We start from the raw sequence: 24,013 nt of genomic DNA, 5'->3' as shown, positions 1-24,013 counted from the left end.
GCATACTGCGTGCTTGGAGACACGCCTCTGCACCTCCTCCCCTCCACGCTCCAATTGGTTCGCCACCGCATGTTTCCCTTCACCCCTCGCCAACCTGTTTTCTTAGCTGTCGAAGAGAACCGGTGCTACACTTTGGGTACTCTATCAGCCTTCCTCATATCTCTCCTTTGTAATTTCTACACTGTGTTAGTCAGTTAACGTTTTCTGAAAAGTTTATGAAAACGTTTGCACCTGGCGAGTTGGCCGTGCGGTTAGAGGCGCACGACTGTGAGCTTGCATCCGGGAGATTGTGGGTTCGAATCCCACTGTCGGGAGCCCTGAAGATGGTTTTGCGTGGTTTCCCATTTTCACACCAGACAAATGCTGGGGTTGTACCTTAATTAAGGCCACGACCACTTCCTTCCGACTCCTCGGCCATTCCTATCCCATTGTTGCCATAAAACCTATCTGTGTCGGTGCGACGTAAAGCAATTAGCAAAAAAAAAGTATGGTGCCTGTTGTCAATTGTGTTTTGTTTTGCTTTTCTTTTCACTATTTTTTAATGTTTCGTATAGACCAAAGATTGTTTTTGTTTACTATCAGTTACTGGCGGGGAGTTTGCCCGATGTAATGTATACGGAGTCATTTATTGTGTTGCCTTGTAATTGTTTGTTGTTCTACCAGTTCATACAATAGCCATTTAACTTTTTGCGTATATAACTGCCATTATACCCAGAAGACTGTAGTGTGATACTTTAATATCGGTACATGTTGATATCGGTCAGCCATAACGCAAAAGTACCGGTACAGTAAGACTACAGGCCTGCCTGTGATTACTGTAGACCTACTGCATATATAAATGCACACCTTTTTTATTTTTCAAGGCTTTTCGTATTACGTCAAACTTTACTACATTCCATGTCATACTCATATCAAAGTTGCCTATGCATTAAATTTATTTATATTCGACAACCATTGCTGCAATTGAAATGTGTTGTGCCTGTCACTGCAAATCATAAATTAATCGTTCAGTACAAGCACAAATAAAAACATTCTACCTATAGGCCTATTCCTTATACCAGAGTACGCAATACAGAAAATACCAGTAGTTTCAAACTCGGAGTTTATAATTGTTGTTGTTGTCGTCCGCGATGTCGTTTCGTTATGACACAACTGATAGCGTACACAAAATGCGTGGGTGAGGGGGGAAGGGGACATAAAAAGAAGATCTGGACCTATAACCAGGTTTTGATATCCCGGGGTACCGAATCTCATTACATTCAATGAGATCCTCTACCCGGGCACGTAATTTCTTTACATAAAAAGGTATTTAACGTTGTTTAAAGGTGGGAGATTTATTTAGTGGTGGGCGATTTAATTTAATTAATTCCATATGTATGTCAAATCTAAAGGACACTACCGACAGCTTTAAGGCGTTTTAGAAGTAAATAATAATTTAAGCGTAGGTAGGACGCAGTACCCTATCCCACGTTTGACCACGCCCGGTGGTACTTAACTCGGAGTTATACCCACGAATGTGACAACTCACCGGAATTAGCAGAAATGAAAATATGACGTTTGAATGAAATACGGGTATATTAGTGTGGGTTATCATTATGTGTGAAACGGACCGTTATTTAAAGGATTTCAATAATTATAATACGAAAAGAAGCAAAGTATAGAGCCGGTCCTGTTGAACAGCTAAGCAGCCGGCAAGTGCAGGGTGAAGGGAAACGTGCGGCTGCGAACCAATTGGAGCGGAGGGGGTGCAGAGGCGTGTCTCCAGGTACGCAGTGTGGAGGCTTAGCATTGGCCAGCAGGTATTCATCGCTGATCGCGTGGAATTTGAAATGTCACAACTTTTAGGCCCCGCAGGTAACGCCCTAATGAATGTTAGCACCCAAAATCGATGCCGAGATCGTTTTTACGTGTATCTCAATGTGTTTTCCAAGTTTCATCGCAATCGGCGACTTGACCATTGCCGATGTTCCCTTGTCAGCGTTCTCCGGCTATTGACTAGTATAACGGGTGCAATACATACAATATCATCAAATATTTTATAACAACAGTCGCTAAGTGACTTCTTATATCTAACATGAAATGCTGAATAAAAGATATATTACAACAATTTAATAAAGGAACTGATTTATCATTAGTCTTACGTGATACATAGTCCCTATACTCTAAATAGCTGGTCAACAAATCTGAAAATTTTTAGTCTCTAATAGGAATTTTTGTTTTACGTCGCACCGACACAGATATGTCTTATGGTGACGATGGGACAGGAAAGGCCTAGAAATGGGAAGGAAGCGTCTGTGGCCTTAGTTAAGGTACAGCCCCTCCATTTGCCTGGTGTGAAAATGGGAAACCATCTTCAGGGCTGCCGACAGTGGGGTTCGAACCCACTATCTCCCGAATACTGGATACTGGTTGCACTTAAGCGACTGCAGCTATCGAGCTTGGTCTAATAGGAATTATCACCAGGATTTACATTAGTGAAGAATGGAGAATAAGCTCCAAATTACCATAACAAAATCTGGATACATTAACTTCAATTTAATAACATGCACAACTTGGTGACACGACTGGAGGTTGCTGTCATTAGGTAGCTTAGAACAGATTCAAAATATTTGACCATTTTCGTTCCCTTAGTTGGTCCGTATTGACTAGTTTCATATAATGTACAACGGGTGATTGTTTGGTCCAGCCTGTCAATATATTATCAATATCTGACTTTTTTACAATGTTTTACATGTACATGTGTCGGGAGCCCTATCTCCCTCCATCAGCGTTTCTGTACCAATATCTATATCTTGAGATATGGGAAATGTTGATATTGATATAGAAATCACTGATGAAGGGAGTTAGGACTTCCAAAACATGTATGTGTGAAACATTGTAAAAATTCACATATTGATAATATATTGACAGGGCAGCCCAAACAATAACCCGTTGTATATTATATAGCTTACAACAGTTACTCGAATCTTCCCTCAAATTTACACCACTTGTAATCTAGTAATCTGGGTATGCAAAAGGGTTGACATCAAAGCAGTGGGGGGAGGGGAAGGGGAGGAGGGGGGGGGGGAGAGATGGAAGAATGGAGAAAAGGCATACAAAGAAGAGGAAAGTAAGGAAGACAGGAGAAAATATATGTATCTACACTGCCATCGGCACTCTTACAGGCCAGACTGCACACATGTCTGCCACTTTTAGAAGGTCGACAGTGTGAGTTTATATGAATACGGCATAAGTCTCTTATGTTCACGCTTTCGTTTGAGTTCAGGATCACAGCACACAATTACTGAACATGCACAGTACTTCCACAAAGAGAGGAGCAAATGAGGACCAGAAGAAATTTAGTGTATCAGCTAGAATAAATAAGTATAAAAGCTGTGCTGTCTCTCTCTCTCTCTCTCTCTCCCCCCCCCCCCCCCCCCCCCCTCAAAATCACTTTTGTGCCGTGGATGTTAGGAATGCAGAGGAGAACCAGCTTATTGCCGCAGTCCAATGTAGCACTTTATCACACAGGAACCGACTTTGATTTTGGCAGGTGAGCTTATATATTCTAGCCGGAAGTTTGAGAGAGGTCCAAGTGATTTGTAGCTGATTGGAAACAATCAACCTCATTGTCCGTATTGATGTACAACATAAATGGACAAATCAACAACTGTTCCACCTAATCGATCGATTTTACATTAAGCAAATTCGTAAAAATTTTTTGCTAGGGGCTTTATGTCGCACCGACACAGATAGGTCTTATGGCGATGATGGGATAGGAAAGGCCTAGGAGTTGGAAGGAAGCGGCCGTGGCTTTAATTAAGGTACAGCCCCAGCATTTACCTGGTGTGAAAATGGGAAACCACGGAATTCGTAAATTAGTAGTACATGTTTAGTTTAATCCTTAAACATCATCAGCTACAAATATGTTCAGGTGAAAATCTTAAAAACAGCTATAAAGACGAAGTCTTCATATATGGTCTTAAAAAACACCAGGTGAGTTGGCTGTGTGGTTAGGGTTATGCAGCTTGAGCTTGCATCCAGGAGATAGTGGGTTCAAGCCCCACTGTTGGCAGCGCTGAAAATTGTTTTCCATGGTTTCCCATTTTCACACCAGGCAAATGCTGGGGCTGAACCTTAATTAAGGCTACAGCCACTTCCTTCCCACTCTTAGCCATTTCCTATCCCATCATCACCATAAGACCTATCTGTGTCAGTGCGATGTAAAGCCAATTGTAAGGAAAAAAGTAAAAAAAAACACACTGAATATATGATGAACAGGGGAGGGGGAGAGGGTGTGAGGAGGGGTGACTATATGCACTGATTAAAAAAGTTTTGATCATTAAAGACTAAACGTAACAATATACCCAAACATTCGTTAAATGGGACTTAGAATGATCTCGCAATCTCAGATGGTTAAAAACTGAGACCTATAAAGCATCCTCTTGTGTCACCATATCCTTTGACAAGTTGTTGATCATCTCAAATGTGATGAGACTTGTCGTTATCATGTGGATTTTAAAACTTCATTGAGCAGTTGTTGTGAGATGTTATGTAATTGATTGTAATGGTGTGATTGTTGGTTTGCAACTCGATCTGCAACCAAGGAACGAAAATGGGAACGTGAGTGTTTGACCAGCTACTGCAACAGTAACTTATGTATGAATTGATGTGAACTCGCCCTTAATAACTGAAGTGTCCCTTTAATCTTCGCTACTTTGGGAGTGATCTCACATTCGTAGCTCCAGATTTATACCTGGTGGAGTAATGGGGTGTGTTAGCTGGAACCTGCTCGCTATTACAGGGAGATGGGTAGGGGGTGGGGGGAGGACGTATTCTTGGCCTGTTTACTGTCCGTTACTGCTTCACGAGGGGAGGAAGATACCGATTGGAAACCTGGGGACTTGAGCCATTTTTTGTTATTCACTACATTGTCGTGCTTCCTACCTAATATTTTCAAATAAATGAAAATGTGTTCATACAGGGGATCCTTATACTTGATTATATCATTCAAATTTTTATCCTTGTTGACAAGCTGTTCCAAGTAGATACCGTATTTTCTCGCACAATTAATGCCCTTGGATAATTTACGCATCCCAATATTTTAGGGTCCAAAGTGGAGAAAAAGAAATGTTCACGTATTTGACGCACCCACTTCTTCAAACATCCATCATGCAGCTCTGGATGCGTTTCGAAATAAAGATGTCCACTACTCAAGTAACAGCCTTCCTATTGCAAAACTGGGCATTCAAAATACAGGGCAACGTGCTTTTATTAGCTGGCAGGAAATCTCACTGCACTAGTTCAGTGAGAGAATCAGCCCAGAAGTGACTAGTGATGCTCTATTCCAGTCTGATACAAACATATTTTACGAGTCTTTCAGATATGGGACATTCTGTGATCTCAAAATTGTTTGGTAGTCCACAGTGAGCAAGTATTCGAGCAATACTGCATCATACAAACTCGCGGTGATCAGTTACGCCGAAACATACGGGAACAGGGCAGCGGGCCGCAAGAATTCAGTGTTGGAATGCAACGTGTGCTACCACGGTAACAGAGAGTGCACTTCAAGCGACCAACAAGTCTCGCAAAGCATTTTGCGGACCAAAAAAGCGGCAAGTTTCAGCAAGTAGAGGAGGATCTGCTTAAATATATGATTTCGTTATGCAACGTTTTTTTGGTTTCACAGCAAGAATAGGCAACTTGTTTAAGTACTGAACTTCAGTTAGAAGTAAATTTCTGTTTGAGATGTACATTTTTTGAAAGAGTATATTTTTAAAAAAAAGACAATATGGTGTAAGAATGTACAAGGAGGAGGAAGAAGTACAAATTCATTAAGAAATAATTCTTAAAACAAAACCAAGTAGTTTACATATCTTCATTTACATACAACACATCACACTACAAACTACCACAGAAACATGCTACATAACAAATAAACTGCATACCTTTGCTATATATGTAGGCTCTGCAGGAACAGCTCCACAGAGAGCAGGAGGTTTTTCACCAAGTTTCCCTACCCACAATGGTAAAGTTTGGGCAGAACTCTGAAGCATTTTCATAAGAGCCCCACGTCGTATTGTTTCTTTGTTTCCTGCATTTCTTGCCTGAATTCGCCTTTCATTCCTAATGGCACGTATCTCGTACAACTTTGAAAGGGCTCGACGAATTAGCTCTTCTTCCTGAGCAGCATCTGACAACGCTGCTGAGTACAGGCTTTTCAGTTTCTGCTATAAACAAAAATTATCAACAACATTTCACAAAATATTTAAGCTCTTTAGGGTTTTTCAATCGTAAAGTTACCAGCGTTTCACCCCAGTGTAGCAGTGGGCTCATCAGTTGGATTGCTACACAAATGAAAAAGCCTAAAAAGCTTAAATGTTTTTAACATTTGCAATCGATGAAATTTAATTTTGGTTTCCTTCTAGGAACCTTATATTTGATATAAAGGCCAAAGGCAGGCATTTATACAAGTGGAGACACATGCTTCCCCTAGTGCACTTTCACTGCATTGTTCTAAAGAGGCATGCAGTGGTGTCTGAACAGCACACTAGCCACCAGCGTCTTAGAAAGATGTAGCAATCCAACTGATGAGCCCACTGCCACACTGGTGCAAAATGCTGGTAATTCATGATTGAAAAAGCCTAAAGAGCTTAAATGATTTTAACATTTCCAATCAATGAAATTTAATTATGGTTTCCTTCTAGAATCGTATATTTAAAAGGTGTACATTTACAAAAGATTCAAATTCATTTTGATAATTTCAATGGAACAAAAGTTGGCTGTGCCAAGACTATCAAAGAGAAATACAATTACATTCATTCTTTACATTCACATATCTCTGACCTCATGACATTCATGATATCCTCTACTTTTTAAAAGTACAATCAAAAGTTCCACTTCTACAATACTAAAACAATATGTTCAATTGGGGTGACATTAACAAGTGTCAGGACAAGTTTTGTCCTTTCTAGACATCAGCTGAAAATACTTGTAAGATAGGTAAAATAGACAAGGCCACAAATACACATCAAAATATGATTCGGGTTACTGAATTCAACAAGTTTAACTACTCAAAGAATGTTCTTAAAATTCTGGAGCTCAATTGCTTTTTATTCTGTTGAAATGAAGATAAAATTGTTGAACACAAGTAATTATTTCATTAAAAGTCCGATGACTGAGTTCTTATGTTGCCATGATAATGTGATGTTGATAAACAATTGTTCAACACTTCATTTCAACAGAACAAGAAAGCAATTGAATTCCAGCATTTTAAAAACATTCTTCAAATTTTATCATGTACTAGCTGATGTACCCATGCTTCGCTATGGGATTCTCAGAAAGACTGACTTTGTAGTTTTCCTAACTGAAGTCAACATAGGTCATTACAAAAACGTTAGTAGGAATGTAGCATTTAAAAGCAATGGTATCATATAAAATACTCAATCCCATGAAAAACCACACATTATCTCACTTTTAACGAACAGTACTATGGTGCTGATCTAACAGTCCAAAGTTCCAGAGCTGGAATGACCAGGCCGCAGACTGTCGTGAACACTCTTCTGCCATTATTCAGTTAAATATGTACACTGCTCATTCCAATCAGTGCCTCAGAGTAGGGATTGAATAGCTCGAATGGTATGATGAACCAGTGTGTTACATATCAGTATCATCAGTAAATATATAAACCAGAGGAATAGCATGCTAAAGAAGAAAGTTGTCTAACTCGCCAGCTACTTTCCGTCAATATTCAGACAGGCTGTTACATCAATGTTCAGACAGGCTATTACACTCAGTACGACCGGGCGAGTTCGCCGTGTGGTTAGGGGCACGCAGCTGTGAGCTTGCATCTGGGAGATAGTGAATTTGAACACCACTGTTGGCACCCCTGAAGATGGTATTCTGTGGTTTCCCATTTCCACACCAGGTAAATGCTGGGGCTGTAGCTTAATTAAGGCCAAGGCCGGTTCCTTCAAACTCCTAGCCCTTTCCTATCCCATCGTCGCCATAAGACCTATCTGTATCGAGGCAGCGTAAAGCAAATAAAAAAAATACTTGGTACAAAGCAGTAATTCTATCTATCGGAGATGAGTGGCCACAGAAGACACAAAGCACATCACAACAAACAATGGTCAATGTAATGTTCCTGTTGATCAATTTTATGATCTTTTTATATTTTAGGCCTTCATATTTAGTTTTCTTTCGACTCTGTGATTTATAAAATTCTCAGACTGTAGTTCCTTATTCTCCGACTTTACATACTGATTTTAATTGAATTCTGTTATACAGTTATGTATAGCCTAGATTGTCGCGAATTATTTCCTGACTTTGCATACAGATTTTTATTAAGATATGACCACTAATAACATAAATATTTGAGAATTAAATTTTAGGTCTTCCCTCAAACTACCATTTTTATCATCGTGAATACAATTATTTATGGCCTAGACTGTAGCGACTTATTCCCCGACTTTACAAACCGATTTTCATTAAATTCTCTTCAGCCTTTTTCTCGTGATGCGTGTACATACATTTATATATGTATATATATAGACAGACAGAAATTTCCTCATTACTGTGGACACGACTGATACAGAAATTGCATGAAACTATTTCCACGCTTTTTACCCGTATTCAACTTACTACTAACAGTTACAATTCTTGTAACTCAAATCCGATGAAGATCGGTGAAAACTACTAACATGATGTATTCAGTAAACCTTCAATGCGCATCTTTTAATAATGTTGTGGTTTCTCAACTAAAACGAAAATACAACAAAGGAGAAAAACATCGCAAGTTTAATCTTCTAACATCACTAATTTAAAAAAAAAACCTTAGCACTAAATAGTGTTAGAAAAAACTGGGAACCTACAAGAATTTTTTTTTAGCCAAATCTTAGTTGTTTAGAACATTACTATGACTTGGATATCAATATTTTATGATCAATGTCTAGTCCATCACAGATATATTTTAATTGTTAATTCTTTTTAATTATGTGTTATTTAGTCATAATATTTTATGGATGTAAAACAATTTTAACGAACAAATTAATTATAAGAAGGTTCAATGTAAAGATGATCATTTAAAAAGGCTGAAGATGCTCGATATAACAAGCGAAACATATCCCTGTTAATGTTTGTATTATAATAAAATGTCCTTCTAGAGAAAATAAACATTTTTATGTATTGAATTAGGAGGAAAATAAAGCAAGAATTCTAACTATTGGTACAGAAATACCGTCCTTTTTAAATTCTGAGCAATGTACGTGCAAAACTCTTGTTTTATATATATATATATATATATATATATATAGATTTTAACTTAACATATTCAGTAACCTGAATCGTATTTTACTGTGTATTTGTGACCTATCTTACTTACCTTACAAGTATTTCCGGCTGATGATGTCCAAAAAGAAGGATAAAACATGTCCCGACAATTGTTACTGTCACCCTAATTAAACATCCTTTTTTAGTATTGTAAAGGCAGAACCTTTGACTGTACCTTGAAAAAGTATACTATTGACAATATGGACTTTGCAATGAAATTAATTTTATGCAATGATAACATGATAGGACTTAAAGATCAACTGCTTCAACAACTCGAACCTTAAAACTGTAACATACAGTAACATTTCCTTCCTAGTTTCTCACACTCAACTTCCAAATAGACTGGCTCTTATTCAACTTAAACAGCCTGTAACTTTAATTTCCCTGAGGGTGGGGGCAGCAGAATACATCTGTGCTATCCCCTGGCTGGCGTAAGTGGGGCCCCAGGGGTTCTCAATTTGGGAGCATGGGTGGCAACAACAGAACCCTAGCTGAGTCTGGCACTGTTTCCACTTAATTGTACTAGTCTCCTCATTTTAATCTTCCCTTTCCAAGCTCTCTTGGTCAACTCCTGTTTTCTTCTGACTCCAAAGGTATTAGGCTTGCAAGGCCTAGGGAGTCTTCTCCTCGTGCCCTTCGTGGACCAGATTGAAATTTTTGAAAGAATACATAAATATTTGCTTACAACTGAAAAACATCTTTAATTAACTAATTATTGTAAGGTCATATTTGAGTAATATATACGGGGGCAGTCTAATGAAAACCGAACACCCCCCCCCTAACACACATTCCACACAAAAGGTGGCAACACTGTTGTTATGTATCGATACTGCCATCGCTGTGGTAGGAGAACTGCAAAGTGACAACCCACAGGTGCATGCAATTGTTAGGTTATGTCTTTGTATATGCACAGACTGGTCTAGTATGTTCGTTCAGCTGTGGAAATGGAGCCAAGTAAAGAAGAGCAGAGAAATGTGGTTCATTTTCTGGTGGCGCAGCGCTATGAAGACACTTTGCAGAAACTGCAACAATGCCCTGAAAAGCTGCTGGATGAAATCATTCTGTTGCATGATAATGTTCGCCCCAACACTTTCAATCTAGCGAAGGTTACGCTTCAGTGATTTGGTTGGGAATTTTCACCTTGTGATTTTCGCATTTTTGGCGACCTGAAAAAAGACATTCATAAGCACTGGTTTCATTCGGACGAGGAAGTGCAAGAGTGGGTGCGACCGTGGATCCGTCAGCAACCTACCTCTTTCTACAAAACTGGAATTGATCATCTTGTCTCCCAGTGGGTTAAATGTATTAACGCTTTTGGTAACTACTTTTGAATAAAACCATTCCATGGCCACGTTGTAGCGGGTGTTCGGTTTTTCATTTGACTGCCCCTTATACATGAAAAACATACCATGGTTTGCGACAAGTAGGACTGTTTCATAGATAATACAGGTTTCCACGGTATGATTCAAACCCTCCATCTAGCAAATGTAAGCTCACAGCTACCTGACATGAACCATGTAACCAACTTGCTTGATCTCATGCAACATGCCACAGCCTACTGTATGTCTAAGAAATTAGCCTACTTATTATGCATGACATCATTGTCAGACCTACTTATCTCTCTCATTATATAAAAATCCTTTAGCTACAACTGACAATTTAAAACACCCCTGGGATTTGGTTCCAGAATGAAGTCTCAAAATTCTTTAATCTTGATATCTTTTATATTGAAGAAATCCACACCAAAAATAAGTAAGATGATTTTAGACATTTTCTGCAGTTGAGATTTAGTAAAAGTTGGCATATGCACTAGGCCAAATACTTCATTCATATTAACAGTAACAGATGGCACTTATTAAGAATCTTTTATTTTTGTATCTTGTTGTTAAACACTTTTTGTCTTTTCATAGACCAAGTTTATAAACAGCATTTAATTTCATCATAAGTAACATAAATTAGCTGTAACTCTACAATACACAACAAAAGTATTATAAAATAACACTAACTCTATAACATTATCATCTTTTTGTTGCTATTGGCTTAACGTCACACTAACACACCAAAGGTTTTCCGTGATGCAATATGGCTACTAGCCAGCATGACCTTGACTAAAATCACAGAAAAGTTTCCTAAGTCAACAGAAGCACTAGCAGACACACCACAGCAAGCTCGAAACTGACAAGTGATGTGCAAGGTACAATAGTACAATGGATTAGCTGACACCAAATGAAACTTTTTCTCCTGGCCTACAGAGATGTGGACATGGAAGTCATTCAATAGGTTATGCTTGAGTGTTATGAGGTGCAAAAGCAATCTTTGGAAGTGAAGTTACCATGCTGAGCCTGTCAGGTGTAATTGTGGAGTAGAGCAGACAACATCTCATTTACCCGAGTGCAGACTGTGTTCCTATGCATGTTTTATGAATAACCCTAAAAGAAACACCAGAGGAACTCAATGTTACAAACTTATGGGGAGTGGAAGTTTGAAATGGATTGTCTAAAATATATTGTACATTTGTACGATACAATTTTAAGTTATAATAATAGCCTGTAAGTTACAGTAGTGCTTCTGACATGACTGTATGGTATATATGCATACATACCCCTTAGTCCTGTTTCCTGATACGGGGTTGGGGATGAGGCAAGATGAAATTATATACCATGAATCATAACAAGCACAGTGTCTGGGTCTTGATGAAAATCATTACTGAGGGTCTTCAAGCAGAGTTTCCTAACCTTAAACATGTCCATATCTTTTCCGATTGCTGTGCAGAGCAATTTAGAATTGCTACACTCTTCTTAATTTAACCTACTTTCTCCTGGATTTTGGAGTTGATGGATTGTGGAACTTTCTTGAAACGTCACTTGGCAAGGGAGCTGTATTCGCAAATATAAAGACAGGAACTTTCCACCTAATCAATACATTTATTCTATTATAAGGTACTTAAAATATGCTAATATGTCAGCGATTGTCGAAGATGGGTTTAAGTACTAGTTTTAAAATAATCTTCTACCAGGGCATCCGTGACAATAGAATGATTGTGAGTAGCATTATCAAGTTTGCATGAGATCCTTATAAGTGCATAAAATGTCTCCTAAGAGCACCTTTGAAAGTGTGAATAGGACTTATCCCTCTGATAGTTTCAGGATACACTCTTTTTTCTTTCGATTTATCAGAACTCTTTATCTCTCGTGCAGACGGTGTCAAAGGGTGAATTATTTCTACTCCTTCCTGAAACAATCAAAGTGATAAGTGCTATTCACACTTTCAAAGGAGCTCTTAGGAGACATTTTATGCACCAATAAGGATCTCATGTAAACTTGATAATGCTACTCACAATCATTCTCTTGTCATGAATACCCTGGTAGAAGATTATTTTAAAACTAGTACATAAACTCATCTTTGACAATCACTGACATATTAGCATGTTTTAAGTACTGGTACTTTATAATAAAATAAATGTATTGATTAGGTGGAAAGTTCCTGTCTTTATATTTGCGAATACTTTAACCATCAATACGGACAATGAAGTTAATAGATTATAATAAGGGAGCTGTAGATGGTATTCGAGGAATTATTACTTGCTTGGCACTTAAAGGTGCCTAACATCTAGGTTATCAGCCAGAGGAATGATTAAATGAAATGGAAGGCAATTAGTAAAATCATGTCAATATGTTGTGTCTTGTGCCAAGCAGTTTTTTTTTTAATGCACCAGAAATTCCATAAAGGGTGTAACAGTTCTTTTCACCTCAGCTGAAGATGTTGCTGCAACGTCTAGTTGACTTAACACAAGGTGGAAAAGTGTGAAAGCAGTACCACAACACCACATATTTAACTGTTTTCACTCAGTTGAGCAGGGTGTTATCAAAACAGTGTTAAAATACCGTGGAGAGATGATGTGATGCCAGGAATGGCGCAATGCAAGCCTAGTTGGACCAGTGAGGAGAGAGAAAGCACAGGTGTAGTACAACATTACGATAAGTTGAAACATTTCAACAATTAATAGGAAGGTTTGAGAAGAAATTTGACAAAAATATTTTTACACTTGATCATAATATTCAATTCTTTAAAAAACAATCTCATGGTGTTCTTTCAAACATGTTATTGTGTTTTTAATTAATTTTTTAGGTAGAATCTGTTATTAAATATTTTCCTGTTCAGGTATTTAATTTTATTTAAACTGCATTAGTTTCAACAGACTGGAAAACCTCATAGTTATAGCATAGCGAATAGAAAGAGAAAGTGAGAGCACTTCGACTCGCTTCCCATTATAGCAATGGAGAAACTAGTGGCTACAGTGCGGAGATTTGCCACTGCAGCGCAACGATTGCTTTGGGTGAACAGATGGCATTGTTTATACTTGATGCGCACGTTTTTACTTGTAGCAGGAGTGAGTTTTTTGGGTGTAATAATTATATTTTGGAATGTAGTGAGTGTGAAAATGCTGTCGTGCTTTGTGCCCGGGTGTCGATTTGCTTACAGGTCAGGTGAAGGTAAAATGAGGAGCATTTCTCTCAGTGGGCTAGAGCGATTCCAAGAAAAGACATGCAGCTTACGTAAGTCTAGGATTTGTGAGTGTCATTTTTCGGAAGATCTTATTGTAAAGGTAGACTCGTTTATTATTAATGGGGAAAAAGTTGAAATTCCAAGAATAAGGTGGAGCTTAAAGCCAGGAGCTGTCCCTCACATTTTTCCTAACTTACTGTCCTATTTTAACAAGTCCCTGAAAATTCGAAAATCCCCATTAAAACAAGAGTTACTCAGAGAACATGTTGGCAATGACATTATTAACAGTAGTAGCTTAGAATGTAATCAACTAAATTTTCCCTCAACATCTAAAATACTTAATAGTGACGATAATGTAAAAATAAAAGAACTGGTCTCAGTTTGCCCTGTGAAGTATCTGATAGTGATGTTGATGCTTCTAGAACTATTCTAAATTTGAGTAGACAAGTTAAAAACCTTGGTAGGAATTTAATTAGAACCAAAAAGAAATTAGTTGCATGCCGAGCTAAATTAAAGCAGATTGCAAATAAAGTCAATGTGTCAAGTGAAGCTGAAGACAGTCTTAAGTTCCTTAGCAAGAAACAAAACATAATTGTGGACACAATGCTATAAAAAATGTAGCACCAGCCCGAAAGGTATGCGCTATTCTAATGAATTTATATTAGATGGTTTGCTTTTGAAAATCAAATCTCCTAAGGGTTGCCGACATTGTTTGAAACACTAGTAACTTCCTCTCCCTACCGAAACTAATTTGAGACGACTATGCAAAAGGTTAAAATGTAATTATGGTATTAATGGAAATGCCGTGAATGCAATTAAAGATTTTTATTTAAACGAGCAAGACGAAAGCAAGTGACTAAGTATACTGATTTTTGATGAAGTGAAATTGAGAGATAGTTGACGGATTTGTTGATTTAGGAGACGAAACTCCCTACGACAAGAAGAACATCCTTGCCAATCATGTGCTTGTATTTATGTTTGTCCCTTTGTTGTACAGCTGGAACCAGCCTGTAGCAGTGTACGCTAGCAAAATTGTAACTCCTGGAGAACTATTGTCAAAAATAATAATTCAGGTCATAATTCAAATGGAACAAGCTGGAGTGAAAGTAATGGATTTTACGTGTGATGGAAGTCGGTGTAATAAAAGGGCGTGGACGAATTTGGAAATTTCAGGGAAGAATGATAAAATAAAATGCTCCATTGAAAACCCGGCAAATCATCAAAGGCGAGTGTGGGCATTTTCTGATTCCGTGCATATTTTGAAGTTCATACATAATTATTTCCACCATAACATTCTTTGGCTGTATAAAGGCAAAGAGGTGAATTACAACTTTTTTTTCTCCAAGGTTTCGGACAACTAACGCTTTCGAGGGCGAGTTAAAACTTTTTGTATACGTATTAGATAATGTGAAATGCGTAATAATTTCAACTATATCTCAATACTTTGTAAGTCATTTCAGAATTACTGATGTTCAAGTCTTTTCAGAGGATAACATTAAGCCATTAAATTAGTGTGATTATCAGCTTCCTCTATTCAAATATTCCTGGATTGTACACACATGGCACATGAAAGGGAATAATTCAAAGGACATTCTGGCAACTGGAAATCTTAGAGAATTTATTTCGTGTACGTTTTGTATATTGTATTAACGTGAGCAGCGCTGTTCACCCATAGCTACACTAGCGCAGTCTGCTGCCACCGCCTATTAACTACAAGAGAGCACTCACTTCCTCTTTCAATACGCTATGGTTATAGATTAACTAAGTTGAAACTGTAAAGAAATGGCTACCATTGCAACAAAGTAAAAGGAAATCAAGGAAGTAAAAATGTCTCCATTTGGTAAAAATAGAAAATGAATTAACTACCGGTACTTGATAAGAATTTGTCATCTTCACCAATATATGGCTGATACGATGATACTCTTTCATCACTGATCAATGGAAGGTCAAGAGCCCTCTACAAATACTGGTGTTGTCAAAAATGTACACATTTTAAAGGCTTAGAGCAAATGAAACCATGGCCACAAGAAATTTTTAAAAAAGTTACATGGAAACATCCTTTTCTTTATAAAAATCAGTAAATAATGGAAATGGTTTCAACACATTACCTGGTAATAAGGAGAAACTTTTTCTTCTTGACTGATTTTCTCATGAGCTTTGGTTATGTTGTTCAGATTATACTCACTGCGTACTCTTTCTTCCTGAATTTCATGCACCAGACGATATAAAGCTTTCAAACGTTCCTAAAAATAAACAAAATTGAGTTTTCTACCTACTGAATAAATTTTCACTCTATTGCTATAATCATACATCACAAATTATTAAATTAAAATCATCATTTTATGTTCACATGACAAAAACAGAAGGTCTACACATACTAAAAAATCATTTCAATACAGTTTCTCTCCAACAGCATTAAGATATCAATATAAAAATCCATCCGTCCATCCATTGTATCAAATATTGTTCTTTTAAGACAAAAATGACTAATTAGGTCTTCTTTATTTTTACCTGACAAATCATTCTAACGCTTGCTTGATTTCACTACGTAAATTACTCAATTATTGATTTTAATGTTTCTCAGGTCTCACTGGTCTTCTACAGATAAAATAATAATAAAAATTGTATCGAGCAGTTTAGAAGGTGGAGCACCTAGGAGGAATCTCTCTCTATATTTGATACAAAAATGTGAATAATTGGATGAATCACGTGTTTTATGACAATTTGAAGGGAATTTGCTTGTTTAAAATTTTTTAAAGTAAATAACTGGAAGAATCACTCATTTTATGACAATCTGAAGGGCATTTGCTTGATTATAATTTTAAGTAATTGGATGAATCACAAATTTTTTGACAATTTGAAGGGCATTTACTTGATTTTTTACCACCAATGGTTTTACTTTTGATACAGTGAACAACATTTTGATAGTTTCTTTTCATGATGCATCATCACCATTTTCATTTCCCGTTGTCCAGCTCCTGCTAGGTCAGGGTGTTGATGGCACTTCTCTACCATGCCTCTCCTTCCACCAGTCCTCTTCAGTAATTGTATTCCAGTCCAGTCTTCTTGCTCTTATGCTGTTCTTGACAGAGTCTATCCATCTTGCTCTAGGCTTCCCTCTTGCCCTCTTTCCTTCTATCTTAGCCTCCAATACTTGTTTTGGTATCCTTCATGGTGTGTATTCAGCTATAATGTTTACATTCATTGTTATGATAATCTTTAATGTTTTGGGATGAGTTTAACCAGATAATTTTGTTGTTTTTGATATTTTGTGGTCGTCAGTGAGGTTTCTTATTTTGATATATGTTTTTAATACCACATGTACCAACTGACTTGCTATGAGATTGTTTTTTTTGCTTTTTGTCTCTTTTTATACACAAGTTTTGCAGCTGTATTTGGTTAAACTGATACAATATTGTGGGTTCGGAATGCACTGCTATGTGCTTGCCCATTTTCGTTCTGTACTGAACATCTCTTCAAGCCTGAGAAGGGATTTCAGTTGTTTTGGAGTGGAGGTGCAAACTGCAATAATGGACTAGATTTTACTGTGAAGGGAAACCTGGTATAGTTTGTAGAGAAGGTCTACCAGGTTAACGACAGAATTATGAAAATCAGACATGGCCTGGAGAGTGGAGTGCAAAATTTTATCCAAGTATATGCACCTCAGACAGGTTATGCAGAAGAGAGTCTAGAAGAGTTCTTGGAGGAACTGGGGAGGTGCATTGAAGATAAAGGAGTGGTGATAATGCTGTTGCTAGTGGCTTTACGTCGTACCAACACACATAGGTCTTATGGCAACTATAGGATAGGAAAGGGTTAGGAGTTGGAAGGAAGCGGCCGTCGTCTTAATTAAGGTACAGCCCCAGCATTTGCCTGGTGTGAAATTGGGAAACCACGGAAAACCATCTTCAGGACTACCAACAGTTGGATTCGAACCCACTATCACCCGATGCAAGCTCACAGCCGTGCGCACCTAACCGCACGGCGAACTCGCCCGGTGTGGTGATAATGGGAGAAATGAATGACCACATAGGGACAGACAGGTAAGGTAAAGAAGAAATAACTGGTTCTTTCAGTTATAGAAATAAAAATTCAGAAGGAGAGTTACTACTAGATTTTTGTGACAGGAATAGATTAACCCATTCTCATCATATGACGAGCTGTGGTCGCGTGCGGTGTTTTGCTGCACGAATTGAACGAGGAGCTCAGCTCGCAATGATGCAGTCCCTCGCTTATCTTCGTATATTAGATTCCCTTTGCAATATAATTTCTAACAATACAAACTGTAAGGAACTAGAGGCATGTACTGTTGGTAAACAATGCTGTCTGTATTTCTGTGTGAGACTGGGACTGTTGAATAACAGTTTATTTTAATTGGTATTCAGTATTCATTATACAGTAGAATCAGCTTCGCGGCAATGACGAGATTGATGATGATGATGATGATGCTTGTTGATTAAAGGGGCCTAACATCTAGCTCACTGGCCCCTAATGTTACGAAATGAGACGAAATATAATGAGAATTTGAAAGTTCTAAATCATTCACTGACCAGAATAAAAAACGTGATGATGAAGAATAAATGGATAGATATGAATTTAAAACAATCAGTGGATCCAACCCGCAATGCCCCACTTTCCCAGAAACTATCATAAACAATAGTATTACTGACCAAGGGACTGCTTCTAAAGCACAATCCTGAATCAAGGATGCTTGTTGTTGTCGTCTAAGGGGATCCAAAATCCAGGCCAACGGCACCTCATAATGGTACTTATCACTAGTAAAGTAGAACCATGGTATTTGTCGTGTTGCGGTACTAATCAAAAGTAGCGTAGACTCACGGTGTTCCACACATTATAGCACTACTCACAAGTATTGTACGTCGCACAGGTAACGCAGACCTATTGTGTTTCTCACCTAGGTGTATTAATCTCTGTGTTCCTCCCATATTGGGTACTAGAGATGAGATATCTATTAGGATCAACCTATTCAATACTAATTACGTGTTGATGTTACTAATAACTTTTATTTAACATGGCCGGGCCGAGTGGCTCAGACGATTGAGGCGCTGGGCTTCTGACCCCAACTTGGCAGGTTCGATCCTGGCTCAGTCCGGTGATATTTGAAGGTGCTCAAATACGTCAGCCTCATGTCGGTAGATTTACTGGCACGTAAAAGAACTCCTGCAAGACTAAATTCCGGCAACTCGGCGTCTCCGAAAACCGTAAAAGAGTAGTTAGTGGGATGTAAAGCAAATAACATTATTATTATTATTTAACATGGGACCGGTTTTGACATTTAAAATGTCATCATCAGCCATAAAATAAATCACAAATATATAAGCAATGACATAATAATCAAAACTATTGTGGATACACATTGAAATATGTTCATTAAAAGACTTTAACCGTCCATTCAGACCATGTGTTAAGATAAATCGCCATAACAGAAGAGCAATGGCATAATAATTAAATCTGGCGCAGTGACACATTGAAGTATGCATGTAGTCTCTCACTATTCAAAGAATAAAAGAAGGTTCTTCGATATGTAGTCTTTGTGGATCCGTTCAATAGAAGGCTCCGACAGGCTTCAAAAGTGAAGAGTCATTTAAAACACTCACACTTGCTATGCGTCAACCAGAACGTCGAGAACTTATTGGAATCACTTGGTATGTAATTTATACCTGATAAAATTTTAATACTGATTTATATGAAATCAGTCAGTGGTAAAAGACGTTAGTCTTATGAGGAGGAGATATAAAATGTTATATGTGGTAGGTCTGGAGGGGAGAATGCAGATTGGGGGAGAAGAAAAAGATCTTGTTAGGGGAGTAGTAGGTTTAAGGTGGGTCTTGTGAACAGTGTGGTGGGGGTTTGTAACGTGATAGCTAACTGTATTTCGCGCTAAATATTGACCTCCTATTAGGAAGATTAAAATACTTAAATACTTTAACTAAAAAATCAAACAGAATGTTAGTTATTTCTGAGATTTCGTTCAGATTCGAATTGAAGTTGAAGAAATGGTCTAAGTGAATGAAGCAATTTTCTGCGACGTCAAGAATAGGGCCTTTGTCCATATTCATGAGCACCTCTATATCTTGTTGTATGTTACTGAAGCTATGCTTTGAATCTTGAATGTGCTGGCCAACTGTCGAGTATCTATTATGTTTTGTAGCATTTACATGCTCCATGTATCTGATTTTGAAGTTCCTCCCTGTTTGACCAATGTACGAGGATTGATAGGTTTGACATTGGAATCTGTAGACTCCCGATTTTTGGTAAATGTTAGTCTTGTTAACTGAGCTGGTATATATGATATCCATATTTCTATTGTTAATCTGATATGCGATTTTGGTGTTGTGTTTCTTCAGAATATTTGTAACAACGTAAATATCTTTGTGAACGTGAAGGTTGAATAATAATCAGGTTTAGTTTTCTCTCTAGTTAGAGTTGAATTAAGGCGATATTTTCATTTGTTGATAATGCGCTCTATAAATGCATTGTCGTAACCGTTATATTTCGCTATGAAGCAGATTGTATTCAATTCTTTATTTATATTTACTGTATTAAGTGGTATACTGAATGCCCTGTCTACCATACTGTTGCAGGTAGCATACTTGTGTGCTTTGGGATGAAAAGATTTTTTCTCGATAGTAGTGGCTGTCTGTGTTGGTTTTCTATAAATTTCGTATTCTATTGATGAAGGAAGTCTGTTTAACGTGAGATCCAGAAAATTTATGCTTCTGTTTATCTCAGATTCCAGAATGAACTTTATCTGCGGATCAATATTGTTTAATTTGCTACGAGTGGTGGCTGCATCAGTAATTCCTTCATCAAGGATAACGAGTGTGTCATCCACAAATCTGGCACAAAATTTTATGTTCGCGAAGTCACTGTTGTTGTTAATTGCTGTATGCTCTAAATGGTCAATAAATATCTCAGCTAAAATTCCTGAAGCTGGTGATCCCATAGCTAAGCCATCCTGTTGGTATATGCAATTATTGAAACGGTGTTGCTCATATAATGGTACTAATCACAGACCTGTGGGGTTTCTCACAATGGTACTAATCGCGGGTACTGTAAAACAAATACTGTTTCACCCTTTGTTGCTACTAATCACAAACCTATTGTGTACCTGTGGGTCTTCATCTGCCCCCACCCCCTACAGGGGGTATAAGAGAATGAAAGCACTTGTAGACATTGTTTTAGATGGCAATTATGGCAATAATGGTGTTCTGGAAAAAGAATCAGAGTTTGAGGACAGTGATAACAACAGTGACCGTTGCTGAAGTGAGCAGAATATTGAAGAAAGTGAAAGTGCCACACCAGGTTCTTCCAAATGCGCATGGTCGGTGACACAAATGAATCATAGTGATACCTGCTCTTTTTTGAAATTATTTCACATGAAACATTTGAACCGCAGCCAGCAGTCACTCAAAGAACAAAGAATGGATAAGTCATAACCTTCAGTGATATGAATGAAAAATTTGAGCGAATTATCTGCATTTTTAAAATTGTATGCATGTTTTTGTGTGACAGGTACGCTCAAACTATGGGAAAGCAAATTAAATCTGATTCTACAGTGAACAATGAAGCCATATATTGTGACATGAATGGGTTAAGAGCAGGCAACACATGGTTCAGAAAGAAGAACGGCCAAACCATAACCAGATATGGATGGGGGCAGAGGAGAACAAAAACAATGACTGACCTGATTTTAGCTGAGAGAGAGAGAGAGAGAGAGAGAGAGAAATGCAGACAATTGGAAGCTATTGGAAGATTTTGAAGGAGACCATACAACTGTAGTAGCTAAATTAAGACTTGGTAAAATAGTGAATTTAAAAGAGAGAAGAGAAAGAAAAATAAAGGTATATAAATTAATAATAATAATAATAATAATAATAATAATAATAATAATAATAATATTTGCTTTACGTCCCACTAACTACTTTTTTTATTGTCAGAGACACCGAGGTGCCGGAATTTTGTCCCGCAGGAGTTCTTTTATGTGCCACTAAATCTACTGACACGAGGCTTACATATTTGAGCACCTTCAAATACCACTGGACTGAGCCAGGATCGAACCTGCCAAGTTAGGGTCAAAGGCCAGCACCTCAACCGTCTGAGCCACTCAGCCCGACAGGTTTGGAAATTAAGATGGCAGGGGAGCACAAGAGAAGTTCCAAGAAAAACAAATTCCTACAGGAGAGGTTGTCAGTGTTGAAGAGGAATGGGCCATGTTCAAACAAGGAATGCTGAAATGTGCAGATGATACATATGATAAGAGTATAGGATGCTAAAAGGTTAGTTTTTTCCACCTATTCAATACATATAAATTTTATAAATTAGGAATTTATTATTGATTCCACTTGAGACATGTTTCGCCCTTCATTGAGGGCATCATCAGTCAAAATATCACCTCAAGGTAAAAAATCAGGTAACTGGTTAGTAGTTGACAGTACAAATTAATACATATTATTAATACAATTACAAAAATTAAGTATGGGAAATAGTTGTACAAAAGTGATGATGAGTATTGGTGGACTAAGAAGGAGGCTCAGTCGGTAATACGCACATGCGGTTAGCAATGGCGGCGGGAGGGGTGGAGAGCTTTTGGGGTGGAGAGCTTTTGGTGGGGGGAGGGGCATGGGCGGAGTCATGCGCAAAGGTGAGCTGTCAGAATAGAGGAAGGTAGAGTGGAGGGGCGAGCTTGTTGTGTATTGGGAGTGCAGGTTGATGTAGTGTTGGTTTATAAAAAGAGGGGGGCGGGGGTATAAGGAACCGAAAGTTACGCGGATAATATTGATGCCTATTTGTTAATGTGATGAATGTTATTTGCTTGTGTTGGGTGTTGTATTGTTTTTGAAGGTCGAGTGGTTATTATTTCTCGTGTTGTATCGGTGGGGTCGTGGTGGAGGGGGAGGTGCTTGGGTGGGAGGATGTGTGGGCTTGCTGTCGTTGTGTGTGGGGGAATTGGTCGGAAAGGGGGAGGTGGGGGGTAGGGGGGTAATTGTCGACATGCTGGGTGAGTTAGTTAATGTGGTATTGAAGATTTTAGACAAGTTGTTGCCTTGAAAATTTATTTTTTGTAGTAAGGTGGGAATTTGTTCATAAAGGGGGTTTTTTATATCTATTATCTCGTTGAGGTTTTTATCTTTGTTGAAGTGTTGGTCTAGATAGATGTATAGGTTCTCAAATTCAGTCATTAGTTTGCCTTTCTCGACTTTTTTTTAGGATTGTTAAGTCTTGTTCTATTGTGGTGAAGTGGTGGCCAGTGTCCCTCATGTGGGTGCTCATTGCGGAAAATTTATTATGTTTTTGGGCATTGTAGTGTTCTAAATAACGGGTTTGGAAGCTTCGGCCAGTTTGTCCGATGTACGAGGAGTTGCATTGTGAACAGGTGAGTCTGTAAATACCTGAGCCCGCGTAGTGGTTTCTTCTTGGGTTGACAGAGTTCTGGTTGAAAAATATGTTCTGGTTCGTGTTCTGCGTTTTGAAAGCAATGTTGACTTCGTGCTTTTTTATGGGGTTGGCTATCTGGTGGATGACTGGATTAGTGTATGTGAAAGTTGCGTATTTGTGTTTATTGGGTTTTGTTGGGGAAAGATTAGTTGTTAATTTTAGTTTTACTTTGTTGATGATCTTGTTGATCATGTTGGTGTTGAAGCCATTGAACTTGGCAATATCTGTTATGTAATCAAGTTCTTTTTTCAGATTGGTAGGTGAAAGAGGAATTTTTAAAGCTCTGTATATTAAACTGTAGTAAGGGGCTTGTTTATGGGAGTTTGGGTGTAAGGAATTATTGTTTATTGTTAGTGGGGTGAAGGAGGGTTTTCTGTGTATTCGAAACTCAAATGCGTTGTCCATTCGTGTGATGTTGATGTCTAAAAAATTGATGGAGCCGTTGTCCTCATCTTCTTTTGTGAATTTTATGTTGTTGTCTAAAGTGTTTAGGAATGTGAGGATGTTGTCGCTGTTGTTGCACTGTTTATCGATGATTACTAGTGTGTCGTCGACATAGCGGAGCCAAAGATGAATACCATTGATGGAATTTATAATTTTATTGTGTTCTAAGTTGTCCATATAGATGTTCGCTAGAATGCCAGAAATAGGGTCTCCCATAGCTAAGCCCTTTTGATGGTAAATCTTGTTGTTGAACGTGAAGTAATTACTGTTCAAAATAAAGGTTAATATTTTAATG

At 38.0% G+C, this 24,013-nt stretch overlaps 1 protein-coding gene across 4 annotated transcripts in view; it reads right to left on the bottom strand.

Annotated features, from left to right (window-relative positions):
* Sgf29 (SAGA-associated factor 29) overlaps positions 1-24,013 on the bottom strand; it is a 93,591-nt gene that overhangs the window by 38,138 nt on the left and 31,440 nt on the right. The window contains exons 3-4 of one of the 4 annotated variants that reach the window (XM_067147919.2): positions 15,924-16,058; positions 5,928-6,209 (exon numbers count right to left, since the gene is read on the bottom strand). In XM_067147919.2, the coding sequence (XP_067004020.1) occupies positions 5,928-6,209; positions 15,924-16,058 (417 nt within the window). The remainder of the gene's footprint in view (positions 1-5,927; positions 6,210-15,923; positions 16,059-24,013) is intronic. The other 3 variants (XM_067147920.2, XM_067147921.2, XM_067147922.2) reach the window with 3 other exon arrangements.

The sequence above is a fragment of the Anabrus simplex genome, chromosome 5 (assembly GCF_040414725.1).
Source record: "Anabrus simplex isolate iqAnaSimp1 chromosome 5, ASM4041472v1, whole genome shotgun sequence".
NCBI classification, from domain to species: Eukaryota; Metazoa; Arthropoda; class Insecta; order Orthoptera; family Tettigoniidae; genus Anabrus; species Anabrus simplex.
The sequence above is the reverse complement of the archived record's forward strand: the minus strand, read 5'-3'. Positions and strand labels throughout refer to the sequence as shown.